The following is a 27,626-nucleotide window of genomic DNA, read 5'->3' as shown; positions in this document are numbered from 1 at the left end:
TCCATCACTATGCATGGCTCCTTATCCCCTCAAAAAGTGCCTCCACGCCCCCTTCCTAAAGTTGGAAGGAATCCTGTTAAATAAGATGAGCCAAAATAAGAAAGATGAACACAAATGGATGACCTCACTCATAGGTGGAATTTAAGACAAAAGGATGAAGGGAAAAAGCACTGTAAAAAAAAAAAAAAGAAAAAAGTGCAGTTGTTTTGTTTGTTTGTTTTTAATCTGGCCATATTTGGGTCTCTCAACTTGGTTGATGCTTAACTAAACCAAGTTTAAGACATTAGAGAAACGAAAAAAGACAAAAGCAGTTCTTGGGAAAGTAACTGGTGTGGATTTGGAAAGGAACAGAGTCAAGTTTCATCTTTCTCTACGTATTAAAGGCAGAGATCTGAGAGAACTCTGCCAGAAGCTGGGGCACTGATCCTGTGTGAGGCCTCATGGGCAAAGACAATTCAAAGTGTAGCACGACATCCACTAGGATTTGCCAAATTTTTTCTATTTTTTTTTTCTTAAATTTTAGTGGCCCCTTGGCTGTCTGAGCAAATTGCTGGCAGAAATTAACAAGAAAAATCCCTTAGAGTCCCACCAAACCTGGGAAGACCCATGCACATAAGGACTAACTTGGTGGGCTCTAGTTTTCTGCCACATGATGCTTCCAGACTGGAAACACAGCTCGGAACTTGTAAAATGTGAGTACCCAAGAACCAGAGGATAAGAGGGGAAGCAGTTGGAATTACATCCTAATTAGGTGATTCTTTAAAAAAAAATTTTTTTTAAAGATTTTATTTATTTATGAGAAAGATAGGAGGAGAGAGAAAGAACCAGACATCACTCTGGCACATGTGCTGCCAGGGATCGAACTCGGGACCTCATGCTTGAGAGTCCAAAGCTCTATCACTGTGCCATCTCCCGGACCACTTTTTAAAATTTTCTTTATTTATTTGTTGGATAGAAACAGGTAGAAATTGAGAGGGAAGGGGGTGATAGAGAGGGAGAGACAGAGAGACACCTGCAGCCCTGCTTCACCACTTGTGAAGCTTTCCCTCTGCAGGTGGGGACCAGGGGGTCGAACCTAGATCCGTGTGCACTGTAACATGTGCGCTCAGCCAGGTGTGCCACCACCCAGAACCCTTAGGTGATTCTTATACCTCTAAAATTTCAATACTTTTGCCAAAAAAAGTCTTTCAAGTCCACTTCTTACGTAAGCATCATCATCATCATCATCATCATCATCATTAGAGATACCAGGGCACTGCTCAGCTCTGCTTTTGGTTTATGGTTATAGTGCTACTGAAACTGGGAGCTCAGAGCCTCAGGCAAGAAATCCAGTTGCAAAACCATCTTGTTATCTCCCCCACCCCAATAAGCAATACTGTTCCCATGTGGTATACAGGGTGCTCAAACTAGCTCATAGATCCTGAAACTATAGTTGTTATTACCTTTTTTTTCCTGATTTTTTTTTTTATTGGGGAATTAATGTTTTACATTCAACAGTAAGTACAATAGTTTGTACATGTATAACATTCCCCAGTTTCCTTTTTTTTAAGTAGAGACGGAGAGGTAGAAAGAGACAGACAACAACAGAGCTTCCTTCACTGTAGGGATCAGGCTTGAACCTGGGTTGCACAGATGGCAAAGCAGTATACTGTCCAAGTGAACTACTTCAGCAGCTTTGGAACTAGTTTTAAAGTTTTAAATAGGGAGGTCGGGCTGTAGCGCAGTGGGTTAAGCGTACATGGCGCGAAACTGGAGGACCGGCGGTAAGGATCCCAGTTCGAGCCCCCCCCCCCCCCCCCCCCCCGGCTCCCCACCTGCAGGGGGGTCGCTTCACAGGTGGTGAAGCAGGTCTGCAGGTGTCTAACTTTCTCTCCCCATCTCTGTCTTCCCCTCCTTTCTCCAATTCTCTCTGTCCTATCTGGCAACAACAACATCAATAACAACAACAATAATAACCACAACAGTGATAAAATCAACAAGGGCAACAAAAAAGGAAAATTAATTAAAGTTTTAAATATAGTTTTAAGGGCGGGAGTAGATAGCATAATGGTAATGTAAACATTTAACATTTAACATAAACATTTAACATAAACATTTACTTTAGAGCCTCGGACTCTCATGCCTGAGGCTCTAAAGTCCCAGATTTAATCCCCAGCGCCATTATAAACCAGAGTTGAGAAGCATTCTGGTTTAAATAAATAAATAAATAAAGTTTTAACGTAACAAGGTATGTTCAACTCCTTAGATACAAAGAATTCCATTTCTTTGAGCTAAACCGTTAAGCTAAACTAATACATAAATGCTTTCACTTTTGATCCCGTGTGTGGACATTTACAGAAACCAGCAAGAATGTGAAGAGCTGACAGCAGCAGTACCAATGCCTCAAAGAATGAAGAGGACAACAGTCAGGCAGTAGCACAGCGGGTTAAGCGCACATGGTGCAAAGCGCAAAGACCAGAGTAAGGATTTTGGTTCCATCCCCCGGCGGGCGGGGAGCCGCTTCACAGGCGGTGAAGCCGGTCTGCAGGTGTCTATCTTTCTCCCCCCTCTGTCTTCCCCTCCTCTCTCCATTTCTCTCTGTCTTATCCAACAACAATGACATCAATAACAATAAAACAAAGGCAACAAAAGGGGATAAATAAATAAATGTTTTTTTTTAAAAAGAATGAAGACTGCTTGCAAACAAAATTTATCATCTGCCACCACCAGTTCTCCATATGGAAACCAGGACTCTACCAAAAGTTAGGGCTTTATACCTTACTAGAAATAACCTGGGTTAAATAAAACTGCGGAGCTCTCTCCCAGAGGAACCTACCTGTCATCCTTTAGTCCTTGGAAACGTTGAGGAAAAGAACTCAGAAAAGTTCCCTGCAGATCTGGTTGCTGCCACAAAGGGTTCAAAGGCAAGTCATCTCATTACACATAGAAGTCTAGTTGGCTTTACCAAAGAACTCACCTCCAACTAGACTAGTAGAAAGACACTGAAAGGTGTGTTACATGAAACACTTTTATAGTCTAAAAGAGGGTGTGGACAGGATAAAGGTGTTAACCAAGGAAAACTGCCTACCTTCAGGGCAGGAAGGGAGGGTCTCTAGCAGATTATTTTAGAGTAAACTGCTGGGCCCAGAAACACAAACCTGGTAGAGTATGTGATTTACCAAGTACAAGGCCTGAGGTTTGAACTCCAACAACCCCCAAACAATGACAGGGTAGTTCTACGGTGTCTCTTCCTCTCTGAAATGAAAAGAAGGAAAAAGCAGTGGACTTAACATATGAATGAGGCCCCATACTAAAAAACAAACAAAACAAAAGCACTCCAGATAAACTGACTTAAAAATCTCCCTTCTCTGGGTGGGTGGGGAGAATACAGGTCCATGAAGGATGATAAATGACATAGTGGGGGTTGTATTGTTAAATGGGAAACTGGGGAATGTTATGCATGTACGAACTATTGTATTTACTGTTGAATGTAAAACATTAATTCCCCAATAAAGAAATAAATTTTTAAAAAAATCTCCCTTCTCATGAAATCCCAACAATAACCTGGTGACAATAAAATAAAATAAAAATCAATTTCTAGAAGAGATTAAAACTGAAAGTAGAAGGGGCCGGGTGGTGTCACACCTGGTTGAGCGCATGTATTACAATGCGCAAGGACCCGGGTTCGAGCCCTGGGTCCCTACCTGCAGGGAGAAAGCTTTGTGAGTGGTGAAACAGGGCTGCAGGTGTCTCTCTCCCTCTCTATCAACCCATTCCCTCTTAATTTCTGGCTGTCTCTATCCAATAAATAAAGATTTAAAAAAAGCTAAAAAAAAAAAACCTGCAAGTAGATTAGATATTAAATATTGCTGATCCCAAGTGAACAACTTAATTTGGGATCTGATGCTTTTTCCTTTTACTTATTTATTTATTTAGAATTTATTTTTAATATTTAAAAAAATTTTAATGGATAGAGAGATTGAGAGGGAAGGGAGAGATAGGAGGAGAGACACCAGCAGACCTGCTTCACCACTGTGGGTGGAGAACTGGGGCCTTGAACCCAGGTCCTTGCGCAAGGTAACTCATGCTCAACCTCCCCCCACAGCATTTTTTCTTCTCCCCCTACCCCAAAGCACTACTCAACTTTAGCTTTTGATGGTGCAGGAGACTGAACCTGGGACCTCAGAGCCTCAGACGTGAAGGCTTTTGTCTAACCATTATGCTATCGCCTCATCCACTTTCACCTTTTTCTTTTTAACTGGGGGTATAAAGACAGTGCAGTGACTCTGCTCATCTTTACATAATGCAAATGTTTCCATGTTTGGAGGAACTGCCCGAAATGGAAAAGAAACCATGAGGGAGAATGTGGATTCTGTGGCTCTGCATCAGATCCCCTATTCCTCTCCATTAGTCTTGGGAAAATGGCAACATCTAAGACAATTTGGGGGCTTCAAATGGTGAAGAAGCCTGTGAGCCTCCAGTTTCTATCCCAGGGAGATGATTGGCTCTCTACTATCTGAGCCTGGCACCGAGGCCATTAGTGCTCTAAGGGTCCTGGTCAGTCTCTAGAATGACTTCTGTGATTTGTGGAGCCAGACAAAGCCTCCCCCCTTCCCCCCCCCCACTCCCCGAAAAACAAAGAATCTGACTGGGTATAATTAAATAGTTGCAAGAGTAGTGGTCCTATGGAGATAGCACAGTGGCTATGCATGACATTTCCATGCTTGGAACTCAAGAGATTGTATGTATAATTAATGGCACCACCAAAAGCCAGAGGCATGCAGTGCTCTGGATAAAAGAGAAGAGAAAGTGGGGAAGGCACCAACACAAAACTTATGTGGTTAACGTGCTGCTTTGCCATGTTAATCGAGTCAGGTTCGAACCTGGCCCCCACTACACTCGGGGAAGCATCTGTGCTGTGATCCTTTCCTTTTTCTTTTGTTTTTTTGTTTTACCGGCGCACTGCTCAGCTCTGATTTATGGTGGTGTGGGGGATTGAACCTGGAATTTTGGAGTCTTAGACTTGAGAGTCTCTTTGCATAAACATTATGCTATCAACCCCTGCCAGATCTTTTCCTTTTTTATTTGTCTCTGTCTCTTTCTCCTTTTTCTTTTCTTTCTTTCCTTTTTATTTTTATTTTTTATTTTTCCTTTTTCTACCTGGGGAAAAAAACCTGGAAATTCTAACCCTCTGTATAGGCAAAAGTTTCCTATCAAGAGAGTTCAAGTTGTCTGTGAATTTCAAGAAAAAAAATGGGACCCTGTGTTGACAGCAAAATTTCTCTTCAGAGAAGGTGCTCAGATCAGACCACCACAAGATTCTCTCGAGTTGGTCTCTTCAAGAAGCCTACTATGGCAAGCAGAATTGGAGCTGAACAAAAAGGCCCTGGAGGCAAATGAAAAGGTCTTGCCCTTTCTTTAGTCACTACTGGAAGCAAACATTATCACTCTGCTTTAGAAGAAATAATTTTGGATGGTGTAGGTTATCTGTTCTCTCTGTCCAAAAAACCCTTTTTCCTTTCCCTCCCTTCCTCATTCCCTTCCTCCCATCCTTCCTTATGTCCTTCCTGCTCAGAGAGAGACAGAAACAAAGATGCAGAGAGGGTGAAAGAGACCATAGCACTGAAGTTTCCCTCAGTGAAGTGAGGGCCAGACCCCAAACTCTTGCACACATGAGAAAGCAGTCCGTTATAAGTGAGCTATTTTGTCAGCCTAGAAACCCATCTTATTTCCAGAGTAAAGATGAAGCCATCTCTCACCAAAGGAAGTTTCTTTTCCTTCTCTTCAGTGTAGGTCCTTCTCCCCATCCCTTAGTTCTGAATTTATTTTTTTTCTCTCCCCCACTGATATCAAGAGTGACATAGTCATTGTGGTTTCCCTGAGAACCCAGTGAAGGTAGGGGGATTTCTCGCTGAACCCCCACAATGAAAGCTATATTACCCCACTCTGCTAAGATAAAACTACAACTTGCTTAGTTTAGCTTTACTGTTTTCTTCATGAGTACGTCTCTAGATCTCAGGAAGAGTTCAAATTAAGTGTTACAATTTTTCTATTAAATTTTGCAACAATTTGTGTATATTGGGCATGTTGAGTGTTTGTAATATTTAAGAGGAGCTGGCATTAAAGAATCTAATACATTAACCTCATGATCCAATTTTAAGTGTGTAGTTGAGTAACTGTTTAGATTTGTGATTTTATTAGATTTGTAAACAAATTTAGGATGTTTATGGGAACTGGAGATACACTATGTTTTTAAGTTTAATTTATTACACTTATTAGAATTGTTTTAGCATTCAGGAATGTTCCAGTTGTTAGGTATTGAAGAGCTTATAAGTAAAACCAAATATATTAAATTGAATTTTTTTTTACAATTTCACTTTAAGGCATTTAAGGAGACTTAATTAGCAAAATGTAAAAAATCTTAAGAGTGATTGCTGGAATGTACTAGATTTGTAGATAAAATAATGAGAATGTCAGTTAAAGAAAATCAGGGTTTTTATTTAATGTTTTACTTAGATTAAGTATGTTTTTAAAAAGTAATTGCAAATTGTATCTGTTCAACACACAAAGCTTCTTTCAAGGCCATTAAAAAAAAAAACCAGCTTGAATAGGAGGCAGGAAAGAGCTAATCCAGAACACACACTTTATTATGCATGAGGACCGAGGTTCAAGCCTCTGGCCACCACATGGAAGCATCACACAAAGGAGGAAGTACCCACATGTGATGGAACGGTGCTGTGGTTTCTCTTTCCCTCTGTCTCTCAAAATCTGTATGGAAATTGAAGAAGGAAAAAGTCTGCTAGGTGTGGTGAGATTGTGAAGGTATCCAAGCCTTTCCTTAACTCCCCCCCACCCCCCAGAGTATAGCTCATCTCTGGTTTATGGTTGTATGGTGGTACAGGGGATTGAACCTGGGACTTTGGAGCCTCAGGCATGAGAGTCTCTTTGCATAGTCACTATGCTATCTACCCCCACCCCTTCCCTTAACACTCTTGGAGGTGAGGCAAATCAGGTAAAATTCACTCATCTCACATGTGTTAGTTACAACATCTCACAGAAGTGGCAGAAGAGCTGGCCAAAGCCTCACAGGATGAGGAGAACCTGTGGGGGCACCAGCCTCTGCTATTGGCAAGAGCCAGATGTTCCCCTTCCTGATCCTACCTGCTATTGCATAAATACAGATGCTCCCTGGAATTTCACTTGTGGTAGTGTGGAGGATTGAACCTGTGACCTCAGAAAACATTTATTTTTATTTTTTTTTATTTAAGAAAGGATTAATTAACAAAACCATAGGGTAGTTGGGGTACAACTCCACACAATTCCCACCGCCCAATCTCCATATCCCACCCCCTCCCCTGATAGCTTTCCCATTCTCTATCCCTCTGGGATCATGGACCCAGGGTCATTGAGGGTTGCAGAAGTTGGAAGGTCTGGCTTCTGTAATTGCTTCCTCGCTGAACATGGGCGTTGACTGGTCGGTCCATACTCCCAGTCTGCCTCTCTCTTTCCCTAGTAGGGTGGGTCTCTGGGAAAGCTGAGCTCCAGGACACATTGGTGGGGTCTTCAATCCAGGGAAGCCTGGCTAGCATCCTGATGGCATCTGGAACCTGGTGACTGAAAAGACAGTTAACATACAAAGCCAAACAAATTGTTGAGCAATCATGGACCCAAAGCTTGGAATAGTGGAGAGGAAGTATTAGGGAGGGTACTCACTGCAAACTCTAGTGTACTTCTGCTTTCTTACTTTGGTGCCATACTCCAAACTCAGTCAATTTCTGCTTTGCGTTTCTACTTCTTCTTCTTTTTTTTTTTTACATGCATAACATTCCCCAGATTCCCATTTAACAATACAACCCCCACTATTTCATTCATCATTTTTCATGGACCTGTATTCTCCCCACCCACCCACCCACCCCAGAGTCTTTTACTTTGGTGTAATACTCCAATTCCATTTCAGGTTCGACTTGTGTTTTCTTTTCTAAACTTGTTTTTCAACTTCGGCCTGAGAGTGAGATCATCCCATATTCATCCTTCTGTCTCTGACTTATTTCACTCAACATGATTTTTTCAAGGTCCATCCAAGATCGGCTGAAAACGGTGAAGTCACCATTTTTTACAGCTGAGTAGTATTCCATTGTGTAGATATACCACAACTTGTTCAGCCACTCATCTGTTGTTGGACACCTGGGTTGCTTCCATGTTTTGGCTATTACAAATTGTGCTGCCAAGAACATATGTGTACACAGATCTTTTTGGATGGATGTGTTGGGTTCCTTAGGATATATCCCCAGGAGGGGAATTGCAGGGTCATAGGGTAGGTCCATTTCTAGCCTTCTGAGAGTTCTCCAGACTGTTCTCCACAGAGGTTGGACCAATTGACATTCCCACCAGCAGTGCAGGAGGGTTCCTTTGACCCCACACCCTCTCCAGCATTTGTTGCTGTTACCTTTTCTGATGTGTGACATTCTCACAGGAGTGAAGTGATATCTCATTGTCTTGATTTGCATTTCTCTGACAATTAGAGACTTGGAGCATTTTTTCATGTGTTTCTCGGCCTTTTGGATCTCTTCTGTGGTGAATATTCTGTCCAAGTCCTCCCCCCATTTTTGGATGGGGTTATTTGTTGTCTTGTTGTTGAGTCTGGCAAGCTCTTTATATATGTTGGTTATTAAACTCTTATCTGATGTATGGCATGTAAAGATCTTCTCCCATTCTGTGAGGGGTCTCTTGATTTGGGTAGTGGTTTCTTTTGCTGTGAAGAAGCTTTTTAATTTGATGTAGTCCCATAGGTTTATACTTGCCTTAGTCTTCCTTGTAATTGGATTCGTTTCATTGAAAATGTCTTTAAAATTTATGCGGAAAAAAGTTCTGCCAATATTTTCCTCTAAGTGTCTGATAGTTTCTGGTTTAACATCCAAGTCCTTGATCCACTTGGAATTTACTTTTGTATTTGGTGAAATACAGTGATTCAGTTTCATTCTTCTGCATGTTTCAACCCATTGTTTCCAACACCATTTGTTGAAGAGACTCTGCTTTCCCCATGTAATAGTCTGGGCCCCTTTGTCAAAGATTAGATGTCCATATGTGTGGGGCCTCATTTCTGGGCTCTCAATTCTATTCCACTGGTCAGTGTGTCTGTTCATGTTCCAGTACCAAGCAGTTTTGATGACAATGGCCCTATAATACAGTTTGAGATCTGGCAGTGTGATGCCTCCAGTTCTGTTCTTTTTTCTCAAGATTGTTTTGGCAATTCTAGGTCTTTTCTGGTTCCAGATAAACATTTGTAGCATTTGTTCTATTCTCCTAAAAAATGTGCTTGGGATCTTGATGGGGATAGCATTAAATTTGTAGATGGCTCTGGGTAATATATTCATTTTGATGATGTTAATTCTTCCAACCCATGAACATGGAATATCTTTCCACTTCTTTGTGTCTTTTTCAATTTCTTTGAGTAGTGACTCATAATTTTCAGTATACAAGTCTTTCACTTCTTTGGCTAGGTTTACTCCTAGATATTTTATTGTTTTTGTTGCTATAGAAAAAGGAACTGATTTCTGGATTTCAATTTCTTCTAACTTAGTGTTTGCATAGAGGAATGCCACTGACTTTTGAATGTTAATTTTATAGCCTGACACATTACTGTATTGCCTGATGATTTCCAAAAGCTTCTTGCTAGATTCCTTAGGTTTTTCCATGTATACTATCATGTCATCTGCAAATAAGGAGAGTTTGACTTCTTCTCTTCCAATCTGTATGCCTTTAATTCCTTGCTCCTGCCTGATTGCTATGGCAAGAACTTCCAACACTATGTTGAATAGTAATGGTGATAGTGGGCAGCCCTGTCTAGTACCTGATCTGAGGGGAAATGCTTCCAGTTTTTCACCATTGAGTATGATGTTGGCTGTAGGTTTGCTATATATAGACTCCACTATCTTCAGGAATTTTCCATCTATTCCCATTTTTTGTAGTGTTTTGATCATAAAGGGATGTTGTATTTTGTCAAAGGCTTTCTCTGCATCTATTGATATGACCATGTGGTTTTTGGTCTTGCTTTTGTTGATGTGGTGGATCACATTGATTGATTTACGTATATTAAACCAACCTTGCATGCCTGGGATAAACCCCACTTGGTCATGATGAACAATTTTTTTGATATACTGCTGTATCCGGTTGGCTAGAATTTTGTTCAATATTTTCGCATCTATGTTCATCAGAGATATTGGTCTGTAGTGTTCTTTTTTGGTTGTGTCCCTGTCTGCTTTTGGTATCAGGGTGATGTTAGCTTCATAGAAACTGGCAGGGAGTATTCCAGTGTCTTCAATCTCCTGGAAGACTTTTAAAAGTAGAGGTATTAGTTCTTCTTTGAAAGTTTTGTAGAATTCATTTGTAAAACCATCTGGTCCAGGACTTTTATTTTTGGGAAGATTTTTGATAACTGTTTCAATTTCATTAGCTGTGATGGGCCTGCTCATGTTATCCACTTCCTCTTTACTTAGTTTTGGAAGTTGGTAGGTATCTAGGAAATCATTCATTTCTTCCAGGTTCTCTAGCTTGGTGGCATATAGTTGTTCATAGAAGCCTCGCATGATATGTTGAATTTCTGCCGTGTCTGTTGTGATATCTCCTCTTTCATTTACTATCCGATTTATTTGGGTCTTCTCCCTTTTTTGTTTTGTGAGTCTGGCTAAAGGCTTGTCGACTTTGTTTACTCTTTCGAAGAACCAACATTTACTTTCATTGATCTTTTGTATGGTTTTCCTATTCTCAATGTTATTTATTTCTGCCCTAACTTTAGTAATTTCTGTCCTTCTGGTTGCTTTAGGATTCCTTTGTTGTTCTTCTTCTAGGTCTTTGAGATGTGCAATCGAGCTGTTTATTTGTGCCTTTTCTTGTTTCCTAATGTGTGCTTGTATAGCTATGAACTTCCCTCTTAGGACTGCTTTAGCTGTGTCCCAAATATTTTGATAGCTTGTGTCTTCATTTTCATTGAACTCTCGAAACATTTTGATTTCTTCCTTGATTTCCTCTTTGACCCAGAAGTTGTTAAGAAGTGTACTGTTGAGCTTCCACATTTTGGCACTGTTACTAATCTTTTGTTGATTGTTAAGTGTTAGTTTAATTCCACTGTCGTCTGAGAAGATGCTTGGGATGACTTCAGTGCTCTTGAATAGGCTGATGCTGTCTTTGTGGCCTAACATATGGTCTATCCTTGAGAATGATCCATGTGGATTTGAGTAAAATGTGTATTCCAGTTTCCTGGGATGAATGACTCTGAAAATGTCCAATAGTTCTAGTTTATCTATCTCTTCATTTAGCTCCCTTATGTCTTTACTGATTTTCTTCCTGGATGATCTGTCAAGTTGAGATAGTGGGGTGTTGAAGTCCCCTACTATGATTGTGTTACTGTTAATATATTGCTGTAGCTCTTTCAGTAGAAGTTTGATGTATTTAGATGGCTTCTCATTGGGTGCATAGATATTAATAATTGTTAAGTCCTCTTGATTGACTGATCCTCTGAGCATTAAGTAGTGTCCATTCCTATCTTTTTTAATCTTATCTATTTTCTTTTTTTTTTTTTCTCTTTTTTTTTTTTTATTAAAGAAAGGATTAATTAACAAAACCATAGGGTAGGAGGGGTACAACTCCACACAATTCCCACCACCCAATCTCCATAACCCACCCCCTCCCCTGATAGCTTTCCCATTCTCTATCTCTCTGGGAGCATGGACCCAGGGTCATTGAGGGTTGCAGAAGGTAGAAGGTCTGGCTTCTGTAATTGCTTCCTCGCTGAACATGGGCGTTGACTGGTCGGTCTATACTCCCAGTCTGCCTCTCTCTTTCCCTAGTAGGATGGGTCTCTAGGGAAGCTGAGCTCCAGGACACATTGGTGGTGTCTTCAATCCAGGGAAGTCTGGCCGGCATCCTGATGACACCTGGAACCTGGTGACTGAAAAGAGAGTTAACATACAAAGCCAAACAAATTGTTGAGCAATCATGGACCCAAAGCTTGGAAAAGTGGAGAGGAAGTATTAGGGAGGTACTCACTGCAAACTCTTACTTTGGTGCCATACTCCAAACTCAGTCAATTTCTGCTTTGCGTTTCTACTTCTTTTTTTTTTTTTTTTTACATGCATAACATTCCCCAGATTCCCATTTAGCAATACAACCCCCACTATTTCATTCATCATTTTTCATGGACCTGTATTCTCCCCACCCACCCACCCACCCCAGAGTCTTTTACTTTGGTGTAATACTCCAATTCCATTTCAGGTTCGACTTGTGTTTTCTTTTCTAATCTTGTTTTTCAACTTCGGCCTGAGAGTGAGATCATCCCATATTCATCCTTCTGTTTCTGACTTATTTCACTCAACATGATTTTTTCAAGGTCCATCCAAGATCGGCTGAAAACGGTGAAGTCACCATTTTTTACAGCTGAGTAGTATTCCATTGTGTATATATACCACAACTTGCTCAGCCACTCATCTGTTGTTGGACACCTGGGTTGCTTCCATGTTTTGGCTATTACAAATTGTGCTGCCAAGAACATATGTGTACACAGATCTTTTTGGATGCATGTGTTGGGTTCCTTAGGATATATCCCCAGGAGGGAAATTGCAGGGTCATAGGGTAGGTCCATTTCTAGCCTTCTGAGAGTTCTCCAGACTGTTCTCCACAGAGGTTGGACCAATTGACAATCCCACCAGCAGTGCAGGAGGGTTCCTTTGACCCCACACCCTCTCCAGCATTTGCTGCTGTTACCTTTTCTGATGTGTGACATTCTCACAGGAGTGAAGTGATATCTCATTGTTGTCTTGATTTGCATTTCTCTGACAATCAGAGACTTGGAGCATTTTTTCATGTGTTTCTCAGCCTTTTGGATCTCTTCTGTGATGAATATTCTGTCCAATTCCTCCCCCCATTTTTGGATGGGGTTATTTGTTGTCTTGTTGTTGAGTCTGGTAAGCTCTTTATATATGTTGGTTATTAAACTCTTATCTGATGTATGGCATGTAAAGATATTCTCCCATTCTGTGAGGGGTCTCTTGATTTGGGTAGTGGTTTCTTTTGCTGTGAAGAAGCTTTTTAATTTGATGTAGGCCCATAGGTTTATACTTGCCTTAGTCTTCCTTGTAATTGGATTCGTTTCATTGAAAATGTCTTTAAAATTTATGCGGAAAAAAGTTCTTCCAATATTTTCCTCTAAGTATCTGATAGTTTCTGGTCTAACATCCAAGTCCTTGATCCACTTGGAATTTATTTTTGTATTTGGCGAAATACAGTGATTCAGCTTCATTCTTCTGCATGTTTCAACCCATTGTTTCCAACACCATTTGTTGAAGAGACTCTGTTTCCCCCATATAATAGTCTGGGCCCCTTTGTCAAAGATTAGATGTCCATAGGTGTGGGGCCTCATTTCTGGGCTCTCAATTCTATTCCACTGGTCAGTGTGTCTGTTCATGTTCCAGTACCAAGCAGTTTTGATGACAATGGCCCTATAATATAGTTTGAGATCTGGCAGTGTGATGCCTCCGGTTCTGTTCTTTTTTCTCAAGATTGTTTTGGAAATTCTAGGTCTTTTCTGGTTCCAGATAAACATTTGTAGCATTTCTTCTATTCTCCTAAAAAATGTGCTTGGGATCTTGATGGGGATAGCATTAAATTTGTAGATGGCTCTGGGTAATATATTCATTTTGATGATGTTAGTTCTTCCAACCCATGAGCATGGAATATCTTTCCACTTCTTTGTGTCTTTTTCAATTTCTTTGAGTAGTGACTCATAATTTTCAGTATACAAGTCTTTCACTTCTTTGGTTAGGTTTATTCCTAGATATTTTATAGTTTTTGTTGCTATAGAAAAAGGAACTGATTTCTGGATTTCAATTTCTTCTAACTTAGTGTTTGCATAGAGGAATGCCACTGACTTTTGAATGTTAATTTTATAGCCTGACACATTACTGTATTGCCTGATGATTTCCAAAAGCTTCTTGCTAGATTCCTTAGGTTTTTCCATGTATACTATCATGTCATCTGCAAATAAGGAGAGTTTGACTTCTTCTCTTCCAATCTGTATGCCTTTAATTCCTTGCTCCTGCCTGATTGCTATGGCAAGAACTTCCAACACTATGTTGAATAGTAATGGTGATAGTGGGCAGCCCTGTCTAGTACCTGATCTGAGGGGAAATGCTTCCAGTTTTTCACCATTGAGTATGATGTTGGCTGTAGGTTTGCTATATATAGACTCCACTATCTTCAGGAATTTTCCATCTATTCCTATTTTTTGTAGTGTTTTGATCATAAAGGGATGTTGTATTTTGTCAAAGGCTTTCTCTGCATCTATTGATATGACCATGTGGTTTTTGGTCTTGCTTTTGTTGATGTGGTGGATCACATTGATTGATTTACGTATATTAAACCAACCTTGCATGCCTGGGATAAACCCCACTTGGTCATGATGAACAATTTTTTTGATATACTGCTGTATCCGGTTGGCTAGAATTTTGTTCAATATTTTCGCATCTATGTTCATCAGAGATATTGGTCTGTAGTTTTCTTTTTTGGTTGTGTCCCTGTCTGCTTTTGGTATCAGGGTGATGTTGGCTTCATAGAAGCTGGCAGGGAGTATTCCAGTGTCTTCAATCTTCTGGAAGACTTTTAAAAGTAGAGGTATTAGTTCTTCTTTGAAAGTTTTGTAGAATTCATTTGTAAAACCATCTGGTCCAGGACTTTTATTTTTGGGAAGATTTTTGATAACTGTTTCAATTTCATTAGCTGTGATGGGCCTGTTCATGTTTTCCACTTCCTCTTTACTTAGTTTTGGAAGTTGGTAGGTATCTAGGAAATCATTCATTTCTTCCAGGTTCTCTAACTTGGTGGCATATAGTTGTTCATAGAAGCCTCGCATGATATGTTGAATTTCTGCAGTGTCTGTTGTGATATCTCCTCTTTCATTTACTATCCGATTTATTTGGGTCTTCTCCCTTTTTTGTTTTGTGAGTCTGGCTAAAGGTTTGTCGATTTTGTTTACTCTTTCGAAGAACCAACATTTACTTTCATTGATCTTTTGTATGGTTTTCCTATTCTCAATGTTATTTATTTCTGCCCTAACTTTAGTAATTTCTGTCCTTCTGGTTGCTTTAGGGTTCCTTTGTTGTTCTTCTTCTAGGTCTTTAAGATGTGCAATCAGGCTGTTTATTTGTGCCTTTTCTTGTTTCCTGATGTGTGCTTGTATAGCTATGAACTTCCCTCTTAGGACTGCTTTAACTGTGTCCCAAATATTTTGATAGCTTGTGTCTTCATTTTCATTGAACTCTCGAAACATTTTGATTTCTTCCTTGATTTCCTCTTTGACCCAGAAGTTGTTAAGAAGTGTACTGTTGAGCTTCCACATTTTGGTAGTTACTATTCTTTTGTTGATTGTTAAGTGCTATTTTAATTCCACTGTGGTCTGAGAAGATGCTTGGGATGATTTCAGTGCTCTTGAATAGGCTGATGCTGTCTTTGTGGCCTAACATATGGTCTATCCTTGAGAATGATCCATGTGGATTTGAGTAAAATGTGTATTCCAGTTTCCTGGGATGAATGACTCTGAAAATGTCCAATAGTTCTAGTTTATCTATCTCTTCATTTAGCTCCCTTATGTCTTTACTGATTTTCTTCCTGGATGATCTGTCAAGTTGAGAGAGTGGGGTGTTGAAGTCCCCTACTATGATTGTGTTACTGTTAATATATTGCTGTAGCTCTTTCAGTAGAAGTTTGATGTATTTAGATGGCTTCTCATTGGGTGCATAGATATTAATAATTGTTAAGTCCTCTTGATTGACTGATCCTCTGAGCATTAAGTAGTGTCCATTCCTATCTTTTTAAATCTTATCTATTTTAAAGTCTATCATGTCAGATATGAGAATAGCTGTTCCTGCCCTTTTTTGTGGGCCATTGGCTTGAATGATAGTTTTCCATCCTTTCACTTTAAGTCTGTGTTTGTCTTGTTGAGTTAGGTGAGTTTCCTGTAGACAACATATTGTTGGGTTGTGTTTTCTGATCCATCTTCCTACTCTGTGTCTTTTAATAGGTGAATTCAGGCCATTGACATTTATTGATATCAAAGATTGAAGATATTTTAACGCCATTCTTGTAGAGTTTTAGAGTGTTTTGATATATGTTCTATTTGTGGTGGTCTGGTTGTTTATAGGAAACCTTTCAGAACTTCTTTCAAGGCAGGCTTGGTGATGGTTGCTTCCTTCAACTGTTGCTTGTCTGAGAAGGTTTTGATGCTTCCATCTAGTCTGAATGACAATCTAGCAGGATATAGTATTCTTGGCTGAAAGCCTTTCTCATTGAGCACTCGATAGATATCTTGCCATTCTCTTCTGGCCTGTAGTGTTTGTATGGAGAAGTCTGCTGCTAATCTTATGGTTTTTCCTTTGTAGGTGACTCTTTGTTTTTCTCTTGCAGCCTTCAGGATCCTTTCTTTATCCTTATTTCTTTCCAATCTAAGTATGACATGTCTTGGTGTCTTTAGGTCTGGGTTAATTCTGTTTGGGACCCTCTGGGCTTCTTGAATCTTTATGTCTTTGGTGTTGTCTAGACTAGAGAAATTTTCAGCTATTATGGCCTGGAGAACGCTTTCTTCCTCCCCTTCTCTTTCTTCCTCTGGTAAGCCAATAATGCGTATATTGTTTCTTTTGAAGTCATCCCATAGGACTCTGTTGTTGTTTTCAGCATCTCTTAATCTCTTTTTGAGATCTCTTACTTCTTTTTGAGTTGTCTCTAATTCATCCTCAATCTTGCTAATTCTGTCTTCAGCCTCATTGATTCTATTCTCTCTGCCCTCTACTGCTTTCTGGAGTTCATCTATTTTGTTGCCCTGCTCTGATACTGTTTTAGCTTGTTCAGCTAGTTGCCTTCTTAGCTCAGCGATTTCAACTTTCAGCTCTCTAATAACCATGAGATTATTAGAATTTTCTTCCATATTCTCATTTGTTGTTCCTGCAGTTCTGATTACAATTTTTTCAAATTCTTTACTCACTCCTGTTATTATTTCCTTAGCTAATGTTTGGATGTTGAACTCGTTGTTTTGTGCTTCGCCCTCTGGAGGACTTTTAGCTGGACTCTTGTCCTGGTTCAAGTCTCCATTATTTTTTCTTGTTGTTTTAACCATTTTATATAAGTTAACAGTTTTTTCAATCCCTGAGTTGGAGTTCAGTGGTGTAAAAGCCTTTTTTTTTTTCCCCTGTAGGCTATGGTAGCCTGAGGGCTTTTAAACTATCAATAGGCTTCTTGGCTTAATCAATGACTCCTGACCAAGAGATAAAGCAGGGTGTGGCAGAGATAATCCAGTGGTTATGCAAAGAGACTTTCACAGCCCTTCAGCTATGCCACCGAGGTATAGGTCTTCTCCTGAGTTTCCCGGTTAGATCTCTGTGCCCTGGTGTCCCTCCCTGTTGCTGCTCCAGATTCTGAGGGTAGTAGCAATGGAGACTCAGAGTTGTACTTGGTGAGTCTCTGGGGAGTCCTTTCCTCCCTTCAGCTGTCCCCTTGTTGGTGGAGCAGACTGGAGGTGGTGTCTCCACTGACAAACTGTCGAACTGTTAGCAGTCACTTAATCTCTCCTTAGGCCCCTCTCTCCTCTCTGTCACCAGCCACGCGTGTTTGTACTCACGGGTGATTTACTGGGTTTCTGTGGTCATTCTAGTCCTGTCTTGTTTCGGTCCGGGTGGTCTCCTTTGGTATTCCTAGTTGATCCAGGAGAGGAGAGGAGAGGAGAGAAAGCGATCTGCTGCTCGTAGCTTCGCCTCCAATCTTATCTATTTTCAAGTCTATCATGTCAGATATGAGAATAGCTGTTCCTGCCCTTTTTTGTGGGCCATTGGCTTGAATGATAGTTTTCCATCCTTTCACTTTAAGTCTGTGTTTGTCTTGTTGCATTAGGTGAGTTTCCTGTAGACAACATATTGTTGGGTTGTGTTTTCTGATCCATCTTCCTTCTCTGTGTCTTTTAATAGGTGAATTCAGGCCATTGACATTTATTGATATCAAAGATTGAAGATATTTTAACGCCATTCTTGTAGAGTTTTAGAGTGTTTTGATATATGTCCTATTTGTGGTGGTCTGGTTGTTTATAGGAGACCTTTCAGAACTTCTTTCAGGACAGGCTTGGTGACGGTTGCTTCCTTCAACTGTTGCTTGTCTGAGAAGGTTTTGATGCTTCCATCTAGTCTGAATGACAATCTAGCAGGATATAGTATTCTTGGCTGAAAGCCTTTCTCATTGAGCACTCGATAGATATCTTGCCATTCTCTTCTGGCCTGTAGTGTTTGTATAGAGAAGTCTGCTGCTAATCTTATGGGTTTTCCTTTGTAGGTGACTCTTTGTTTTTCTCTTGCAGCCTTGAGGATCCTTTCTTTATCCTTATTCCTTTCCAATCTAAGTATGACATGTCTTGGTGTCTTTAGGTCTGGGTTAATTCTGTTTGGGACCCTCTGGGCTTCTTGAATCTTTATGTCTTTGGTGTTGTCTAGACTAGAGAAATTTTCAGCTATTATGGCCTGGAGAACGCTTTCTTCCTCCCCTTCTCTTTCTTCCTCTGGTAAGCCAATAATGCGTATATTGTTTCTTTTGAAGTCATCCCATAGGACTCTGTTGTTGTTTTCAGCATCTCTTAATCTCTTTTTGAGATCTCTTACTTCTTTTTGAGTTGTCTCTAATTCATCCTCAATCTTGCTAATTCTGTCTTCAGCCTCATTGATTCTATTTTCTCTGCCCTCTACTGCTTTCTGGAGTTCATCTATTTTGTTGCCCTGCTCTGATACTGTTTTAGCTTGTTCAGCTAGTTGCCTTCTTAGCTCAGCGATTTCAGCTTTCAGCTCTCTAATAACCATGAGATAATTAGTATTTTCTTCCATATTCTCATTTGTTGTTCCTGCATTTCTGATTACAATTTTTTCAAATTCTTTACTCACTCCTGTTATTATTTCCTTAGCTAATGTTTGGATGTTGAACTCGTTTTGTGCTTCACCCTCTGGAGGACTTTTAGCTGGACTCTTGTCCTGGTTCGAGTCTCCAATATTTTTTCTTGTTGTTTTAACCATTTTATATAAGTTAACAGTTTTTTCAATCCCTGAGTTGGAGTTCAGTGGTGTAAAAGCCTTTTTTTTTCCCCCTGTAGGCTATGGGAGCCTGAGGGCTTTTAAACTATCAATAGGCTTCTTAGCTTAATCACTGACTCCTGACCAAGAGATAAAGCAGGGTGTGGCAGAGATAATCCAGTGGTTATGCAAAGAGACTTTCACAGCCCCTCAGCTATGCCACCAAGGTATAGGTCTTCTGCTGAGTTTCCCTGTTAGATCTCTGTACTCTGGTGTCCCTCCCTGTTGCTGCTCCAGATTCTGAGGGTAGTAGCAATAGAGACTCAGAGTTGCACTTGGTGAGTCTCTGGGGAATCCTTTCCTCCCTTCAGCTGTCCCCTTGTTGGTGGAGCAGACTGGAGGTGGTGTCTCCACTGACAAACTGTTGAACTGTTAGCAGTCACTTAGTCTCTCCTTAGGCCCCTCTCTCCTCTCTGTCACCAGCCACGCGTGTTTGTACTCACGGGTGATTTACTGGGTTTCTGTGGTAATTCTAGTCCTGTCTTGTTTCGGTCCTAGTGGTCTCCTTTGGTATTCCTAGTTGATCCGGGAGAGGAGAGGAGAGGAGAGGAGAGAAAGCGATCTCTTCAGTGTAGTTTTAATTTCACTTCTCTAATGATAAGTGAAGTGGAGATTGAAAATGGATTCCAGAAGAATTTAAAGACGGGTGCTGTCTTTGTTGATCTCACAGCAGCCTATGACACTGTCTGGCACCTTGGTCTCCTAGTCAAGATCTCAAGATCCCATCTTGACTTTATATATGCATTGTGGTTGGTATTAGTTTTTAGCTAGTCAAATGAAAAAAATTAAAAATTTATTTTATTATTTTTATTAATGAGCAAGAATAAGACTATTACTCTGGCACATGAGATCAAAGGGATCAAGTTGGGAACCAGTCTTGAGAGTCTAATATTTTATTCATTGTGCTACCTCTTAGTGTTGCATCAAATTGTGTGTATATATATATATATATATATATATATATATATATATATATATCAGTTATTTTGTTTTTTTTTTTAATGGAGGACTGCTCAGCTCTGACCTATGATGGTGCTGGGGGTTGATTCTGCAACATCATAGCCTCAAGCACTGAAGTCTTTCTGAATAACAATTATGCTATGGCTCCAATCCAATAAATACATATTATTTACTCCAACAGCTACAGAGAGAAAAAAAGCTGGAGGGAGGAGAGAGAGACCAGAGCAACACTCTAACATATGTAGTGCTGGGGACCAAACTCATGACCTCATGCTTGCAAATTTAAAACTTTACCACTACTTTACCACCTTCTGGGCTATTCAAATGATGCTTTTCACCCAAATAATGGCTCATTGGATAGTTATTGACACATGGGCACAGTTTTTCCATGACAGTGTCCAGATTACTTTTTTTTAAAAAACTACATTTCCAATGGCCTGGGAAGTGGCACAGTGGGTAAGGTGTTGGACTCTCAAGGATCAGGTCTTCAGTTCTTTTTGTTGTTGCCTTTGTTATTATTAGTGTGGTTGTTACTGCTGTTGGATAGGACAGAGAGAAATCAAGAGGAGGGGAAGACAGAGACAGGAAGAAAAAGATAGAAACCTGCAGACCTGCTTCATGGCTTCACTGAAGCAACCCCCCTGCAGGTGAGGAGCCAGGATTGAACCAAGATCCTATGCCAGTCCGTTAGCTTTGTGCCATGTGCACCTAACCTCCTGTGCAACCACTAGGCCTCCCAGGTCTTGAGTTATAACCCTACATGTTCCAGGGTGCAGTTTTAGTTCTCTCTTTCACTCACAACTAAATAAAGAGATACTTACATCTTTAAAATAAATAATCTATATCCAAGCAAAAACCAAGCAAAAACCAAGCAAAATAAAACAAAAGCACCTATACTCCAAGAAGGAATCATGATCTCTGTGTATCATTTTAGCTTAAAATAGACCTTCACCTTTATTAGTCATGCACTGCTTATGATGGGAATACATTCTGAGAAATATATTGTCAGGTGACATCATAGAAGATAACTATATAAGCTAAGATGGCTTAGCCTACTTATATAAGCTTATATAAGGATCACCATTATATGCATGGTCCATGGTTGACAGGAATGTCCTGCAGTATATCACTGTGTTACTTTCACTAAGCTGATATGTTTGCAACAGCTAGACCTTTGTCTCAAAGAACATCAAAGAACATCCCAAGTTTAGAGTTTGTCTATTTTATCTTCATTGGATTTTTTTTTCTTTTTTTTTTTTTAACCAGATCAGCTCTGGTTTATGGTGATGCAGGAGACTGAACCTGGGATTTTAGAGCCTCAGGCATGAGAGTCTCTTTGCATAAATATTATGCTATCTATCCCCGCCCTTTAATTTAACCTATTTCTACACTTCTAGTTTTCTCACAAACTAGAGGTTAGCAAACAAGTTATTTAGGTTCAGGTTAAATTTTTGTTGTTGTTGCTAAGATCACTTTTTTTTTAACCTGTTTCTTTAAATTTTTTTTTATATTAGTGATTTAATGGTGATTTACAAAATTATAATAGGGGTATAATTCCAGTTTCCACCACCAGAGTTCTAACTCCATATCCCCCTCCAGTGGAAACTGCAATAGTTCTCCCAAAGTCACAGGTCCCGCCTTCACTTCCTTTCTAAGTCATACCTATACCTATTACAACTTCTGAATGTCCTTCCTTTTTCCTCTTCTCTGTAAGATAAGTGGAAAAGTTTGTGACTTCTTGTGGTGTTTTCTTGAATGGCTCCTTTTCATCCAATCTGGTCCCCTACACCTACACTGAACTTCTCTGTTCCAGACTCTTGGAAACAGAGCTGGCAGTCAGCTGAGGTAAAGAACAAACACCTCATCACAGACCCCTGCAAGCGTCAACCCGGCTTTGACCTAGCACATTATGATTGGGCCCTCCTCAATCGCTATCGAACAGGCCATGGCCAGTGCGCCGCTATGTTCCATCGCTGGGAAGCCAGAGACGACCCGAACTGCCCCTGCGGCTACAGACAGACTATGACCCACATAGTCAATGACTGCCACCTCTCCAGATTCAAAGGAAGTCTCGAAACTTTACATCAGGCTCAACCTGACGCTGTTGACTGGCTACGGAAGAAGAGCAAATGCTAGAAGAAGAAGTGATAGTATAAAAACAAAGATTCTTAGTGACAGAAGTTTCTGGTCCCAGTGGAATTGAGGTTCAGAGACCTCTGGGCTCTGTTCTGGCTCCTATGCTATTTAATATTTACATCAATGACCTTCCAGAAACTTCTTCAAGGAAGTTCATCTACGCTGATGACATCTACTGTGCAACTCAGGCATCCAAGTTTGACATCCTCGAGGAAACACTCACGAAAGACATGTCTCTGATATCTGATTACTGTAAAAAATGGCGACTAATCCCTAGCACTGCAAAAACGGTATCATCTGTTTTCCATCTACACTATGCCTCGGCCTCACGTGAGCTTAATGTGCAGCTTGACGATGCGAGAATCCGGCATGAAGTCCAGCCAGTCTATCTTGGCGTTACTCTCCATTGCACTCTGTCATTTCACAAACATCTCATAAAAACTGCAGCAAAGGTGGGCGCGAGGAATAACATCATTGCAAGACTGGCCAGCTCCTCATGGGGCGCGAGCGCTTCCACACTACGATCATCATCTCTGGCATTATGCTATTCCACTGCAGAATACTGTGCCCCAGTATGGTTCCGTAGCCCCCATGTCCACTTGGTCAATTCCAAATTATATTCCTCCATGAGGATAATTTCTGGAACCATCCGTTCCACCCCGGTTCCATGGCTGCCAGTTCTTAGCAACATCGCCCCGCCAGATATTCGTCGGGATGCGGCATCATCTAAGTTCATTTCCCATGTCTACACTCGACCGGACCTGCCAATTTATGCGGATATCTTCGCCCACCCTGTCCAACGCTTGACGTCTCGTCACCCAATCTGGTCCCCTACGCCTACACTGAACTTCTCTGTTCCAGACTCTTGGAAACAGAGTTGGCAGTCAGCTGAGGTAAAGAACAAACACCTCATCACAGACCCCTGCAAGTGTCAACCCGGCTTTGACCTAGCACGTTATGATTGGGCCCTCCTCAATCGCTATCCAACAGGCCATGGCCAGTGCGCCGCTATGTTCCATCGCTGGGGAGCCAGAGACGACCCGAACTGCCCCTGCGGCTACAGACAGACTATGACCCACATAGTCAATGACTGCCACCTCTCCAGATTCAAAGGAGGTCTCAAAACTTTACATCAGGCTCAACCTGACGCTGTTGACTGGCTACGGAAGAAGGGCAAACGCTAGAAGAAGAAGAGACCTCTGGTAATCTTCCCCTATTATTTCCCCCCTCTGGGGGCATAGACAAAATTTCTTTTTGGAATGTAGAAGGAAGGAGTTCTGGCTTCTGTAAGTACTTCTCTGCTGGACATGGACATTGACAGTTCGATCCATACCCCCATTCTGTTTCTATCTTTCCCTAGGGGATAAGGGTCTGGAGAGATGAGGTCCTAGGACATGTTGCTGAGGTCATCTGGCTAGGAGGGTGAGACTGGCATTGTAGTAGCATCTGTAACTTGATGGTTTGTTGGATAGTATGCCAGCACCCCCTGGTTTCTGCTTAACCATATGCCTATATAGGGATAGATTTAACCCCATTCAAAGCTTTGGTCTATTTACATAAATCACTTTTACATTTACATAAAGTACTCCAAGGCATTGGTGGTTCAGTGATAGGATTCTCGCCTGCTCTGCCCCCTCCTTGTCACACTCTGATTTTCACCAGTCACTTTTCTCTCCACCCTCTCTATGTCACATCCTGTTTCCACCCTACTTGGCAAGTATATATAAAGACAGCATTGTGAGTTTTAGGGTACTTGAGTTTAGCTTAGCTCGTCTTAGATTGTGCTGCGTCCTGCATGAATAAAGAGATACTGCGTACAACCCAGCCATGAGTCCCTGGTCGTCTGTTACCTGCCCGTGAAGCCAGCCCAGCGAAAACAACATAACCCGTCGAAAACAACAATGGTTGAAAAATGGTAAGATATTAAGCACAACAAAATGTGTAGTAAATGGGAATCAAAAAGTAGGAATAGAGTAGGTGAAAATAGAAACCCATGGGGTGGGGAAAAAGCTAGGATGATTATTTCAGGTATGTTCCTAGGGGCCCATGACTTTAATAATCTTTGCTTGAGCTTGATAGCTAAAATGGAGGTGTATGCGTGAGGGTAGTAGCATAATGGTTATGCAAAGAGAGTGTCAGGCTTGAGGCTCCAAAGTCCCAGGTTTAATCCCCTGCACCACTATAAACCAAAGCTGAGCAGTACTGTGGTAGAAGAGAGAGAGGGAGATTGAGAAGAAGGGAGAAACACGAAGGTGGATTAGAAATATTGTCTGGAACAATGGTGTCAGAGTTGAGAATAGAACTTGAAAGCTAGATCTGTTCAGAGAGTAGCTTCAAAACTTGAAAAATATATAGACACAAGTCACTGTTAAACACATTGCTCTGACTCAGGACCCAAGCATATTCATATTTAGCACAGGAACCTGTAAAACCTCTGAGTCCTTGTCAGTCTGAGGTCACAGTTTATGGTCACAGCTGGGAGTCTTCTAGGCTGCTCTCATTACAGGACCAGTCTTCCTTGAGTGGCAGAGTAGGGTGATCCAGCCTCCCTTTGGAGAGTGGGGCAGTCCCGTAAGACCACTTTATGGATGGTGCAATCTACTGAATATTGAATTCTGTCAGAAAACTTGTAATATCAAGTTATCCTACTATAACTCAGTAAATGACACTTCATGTTGTAAAGTGCCTAAAACACAACAAACACAAAACAAGCTACTTTGTTGTGCCACAAAATAGCTCATTTGGACCTTGAGAGCTTGTTTGGAGGTTCTAGCAGGGGAGCATAGCTACTGGAATACCCTCAACCGAAGACTGGTCTGTCTCTATTTGGGGAAGGCAGCTTCGGGAAGGACACACATGGAGTGGTGAGGGAGGAAGGGGACACTCGCCTAGCCAGCCAGATCAGCCAAATCAACCCTGGCGATGAATGGGGTGACAGGTGTCGCAGCCAGATCGCCCTCACATCCCAAATAGCTCACTTGGATGGATAGTGTGCTGCTTTGTCATTTATTTGCTTGACCTGGGCTTGAGCTCATACCTGACAGCATTGAAGAAAGGTTCTATACTGTTCTCTCTCTCTGTATCTCTGTCTCTATCTGAAAAGTTACCCACATGGTGAAGTCCCAGAGATAACAAAACAAAACAAACAAACAAAAAATATTGTCTATTATTAATTCCATCTTAGTTTAAGTTCTCACTTAAAAAACACCAGCAATGCATTTGTTTGTGTATTCCTTTTTCCAACAAACCCAAACAGCATTTTTCACAGAGGTGGACTGTGCCCAATGAAAGTGTATGATTCTCCCACATAATGGTCAAAGAAGAAAGGAAACACTGCGTCTGCAAAGGGACAGGAGGTGGGCACAGATCTGAGGGTTGAAAGGTCTGAGCTTTGAAGTCTCTGGAATGTATGGGAGCTGAGCTCTTATCTCTCTGTCCCTCTCTGAGACTTTTAGGCCTCCATGAATCTACCTTGGGCAGTGGTGTTTATGTGCTCCAACTCAGCCTGTAACCTCTTACTGGTATTTCTTAATAGACAGTAAGAAGACAGCAGTGATTAACAGACACAACAATCCATTAGTCTAAATAAACAAGTAGAAGCTGGGAGGTGGCTCCCCTGGTTGAGTACACACATTAACATGCAGGACAGCCTGGGTTCAAGGGCCCAGTCCTCACTTGTAGGCAGAAAACTTCATGAGCAGTTCTTCTTCTAGCGTTTGCCCTTCTTCCGTAGCCAGTTAACAGCGTCAGGTTGAGCCTGATGTAAAGTTTCGAGACCTCCTTTGAATCTGGAGAGGTGGCAGTCGTTGACTATGTGGGTCATAGTCTGTCTGTAGCAGTGCTACACGTACCTCTCTGTTTCTATCTTCTATTATTTTTCTTTTAAAGATTTTACTTATTTATTAATGAGAAAGATAGGAGGAGGAGAAAGAAAGAACCAGACATGACTCTGGTACATGTGCTTCTGGGAACTAAACTCAGCACCTCATGGTTGAGAGTCCAGTGCTTTATCCACTGTGCCACCTCCCAGACCACTCTGTCTTCCATCTTCTATTAAAAAGAAGGGGTGGGGGGGGGAGTTTCTGAGAGGAAAAGACAACAGAGCCAAGACTTGGGCAAGGCCCTTGTTCTCAGGCCTTGCTCAGAATTCTTGCAGTTGGATGAAAGGATTGTTCCTCAGTGGTTAACTATCCTGGCATGACTTGAGTGGCTTCAATGAAGCACTCCTGATGTGCCCATGAGACCCAAACTGGCAAAATGTCTGTGATTGGGAGGTAGAAGGTTGCCTTCCACCTCACTTTATATTCAGTACCATTTTCCACCATTTAAAACAATGTTTGCTTATTGGAGTTAGAAAAAAGATGACAAGCTGATTAGAGCAGAAGTCAAAGTGATTTCTTGCATGTCCCTAAGTCAGTTCCCCCCCCCCCTTAACAGTTTATTTCCCCCCTTATTGGGGGGGGATTAATGGTTTGCAGTCAACAGTAAAATACAGTTGTTGGTACATGTGTAACATTTCTCAGTTTTCTGCATAACACTCTATCACCTAAATATAAAATATTTTTTATAAGAGGAAAGAGAGGCCGCTTTTCCTTCCTACCCATAGTATTCAGGCAGCTGTGATCTGAGGAACTAAAGCAACCTTTCAAATCCCACTGCTTCCGTTTTATCTTCCTGGCCTCATGTCTGGTTGATCAGAGGTGCACATTTTTTTTTTTAAAGTTTCATCAAATTCTTTCATCGAAGAGTGATACAACTAGGAGATAAGAGAATTCTTCTGTAGTCAAAATGAATGACAGTCCATACAGAACTCAAAGGAGGTGGCAAGCAGAGCAGAACCAACACGAAGTGGACAGCCCAGGTCTAGCTGAATCTGAAATACAGAATGCCAAGGGCAATAACAGCAGATGCTTCCTGAGTGCTGGCTTTCATATGTTAACTTGTCTTCACAACAACCCTGTGAGGCAGTTGCTATTCTTAACTCAGTTACAGACAAGAAAGGGAGCTTCAGAGACACTGAGTCATTTAGCCCAAGGTCACACAGAGGTAGAATCAGGGCCAGGACACCCAGATTCTGGTTTCCCAGTCCACATTCTTTGCTACTCCCCTTTCTCATTGGTCCTTGCCATGAGTCACAGCTTATGTACTTATTTAGCAGAGGGCATGTGTGGCTGGGGACATGGCTCACCTGGTAGAGAACTGAACTTGCAGGTGGGAGGGTACTGGTTTGAGCCCTGCTGTCACATGTGCCAGAATAGTGCTTCAGCTTGTCTTTTCTCTCTCCTTCTCTGTATCTCATGTGATATTCTCCCTCTCTCAGATGTAATAAAAAATAAAAGTCCTTTTTTTAAAATATTTATTTTATTTATTTATTCCCTTTTGTTGCCCTTGTTGTTTTATTGTTGT

General features: G+C 41.1%; 1 protein-coding gene across 1 annotated transcript in view; it reads right to left on the bottom strand.

Annotated features, from left to right (window-relative positions):
- The window catches only part of LOC132542059 (elongin-B-like), a 35,645-nt gene extending 8,578 nt beyond the window's left edge, over positions 1-27,067 (bottom strand). The window contains exon 1 of the mRNA XM_060204347.1: positions 26,821-27,067. Within this exon, the coding sequence (XP_060060330.1) occupies positions 26,821-26,824 (4 nt within the window). The 5' untranslated portion in view covers positions 26,825-27,067. The remainder of the gene's footprint in view (positions 1-26,820) is intronic.
- Between the last annotated feature and the right edge of the window lie 559 nt (positions 27,068-27,626).

This window comes from Erinaceus europaeus, chromosome 1, assembly GCF_950295315.1.
Source record: "Erinaceus europaeus chromosome 1, mEriEur2.1, whole genome shotgun sequence".
Lineage (NCBI taxonomy): Eukaryota > Metazoa > Chordata > Mammalia > Eulipotyphla > Erinaceidae > Erinaceus > Erinaceus europaeus.
Note: the sequence above shows the minus strand (reverse complement) of the source record. Positions and strands in the feature narration are given on the sequence as shown.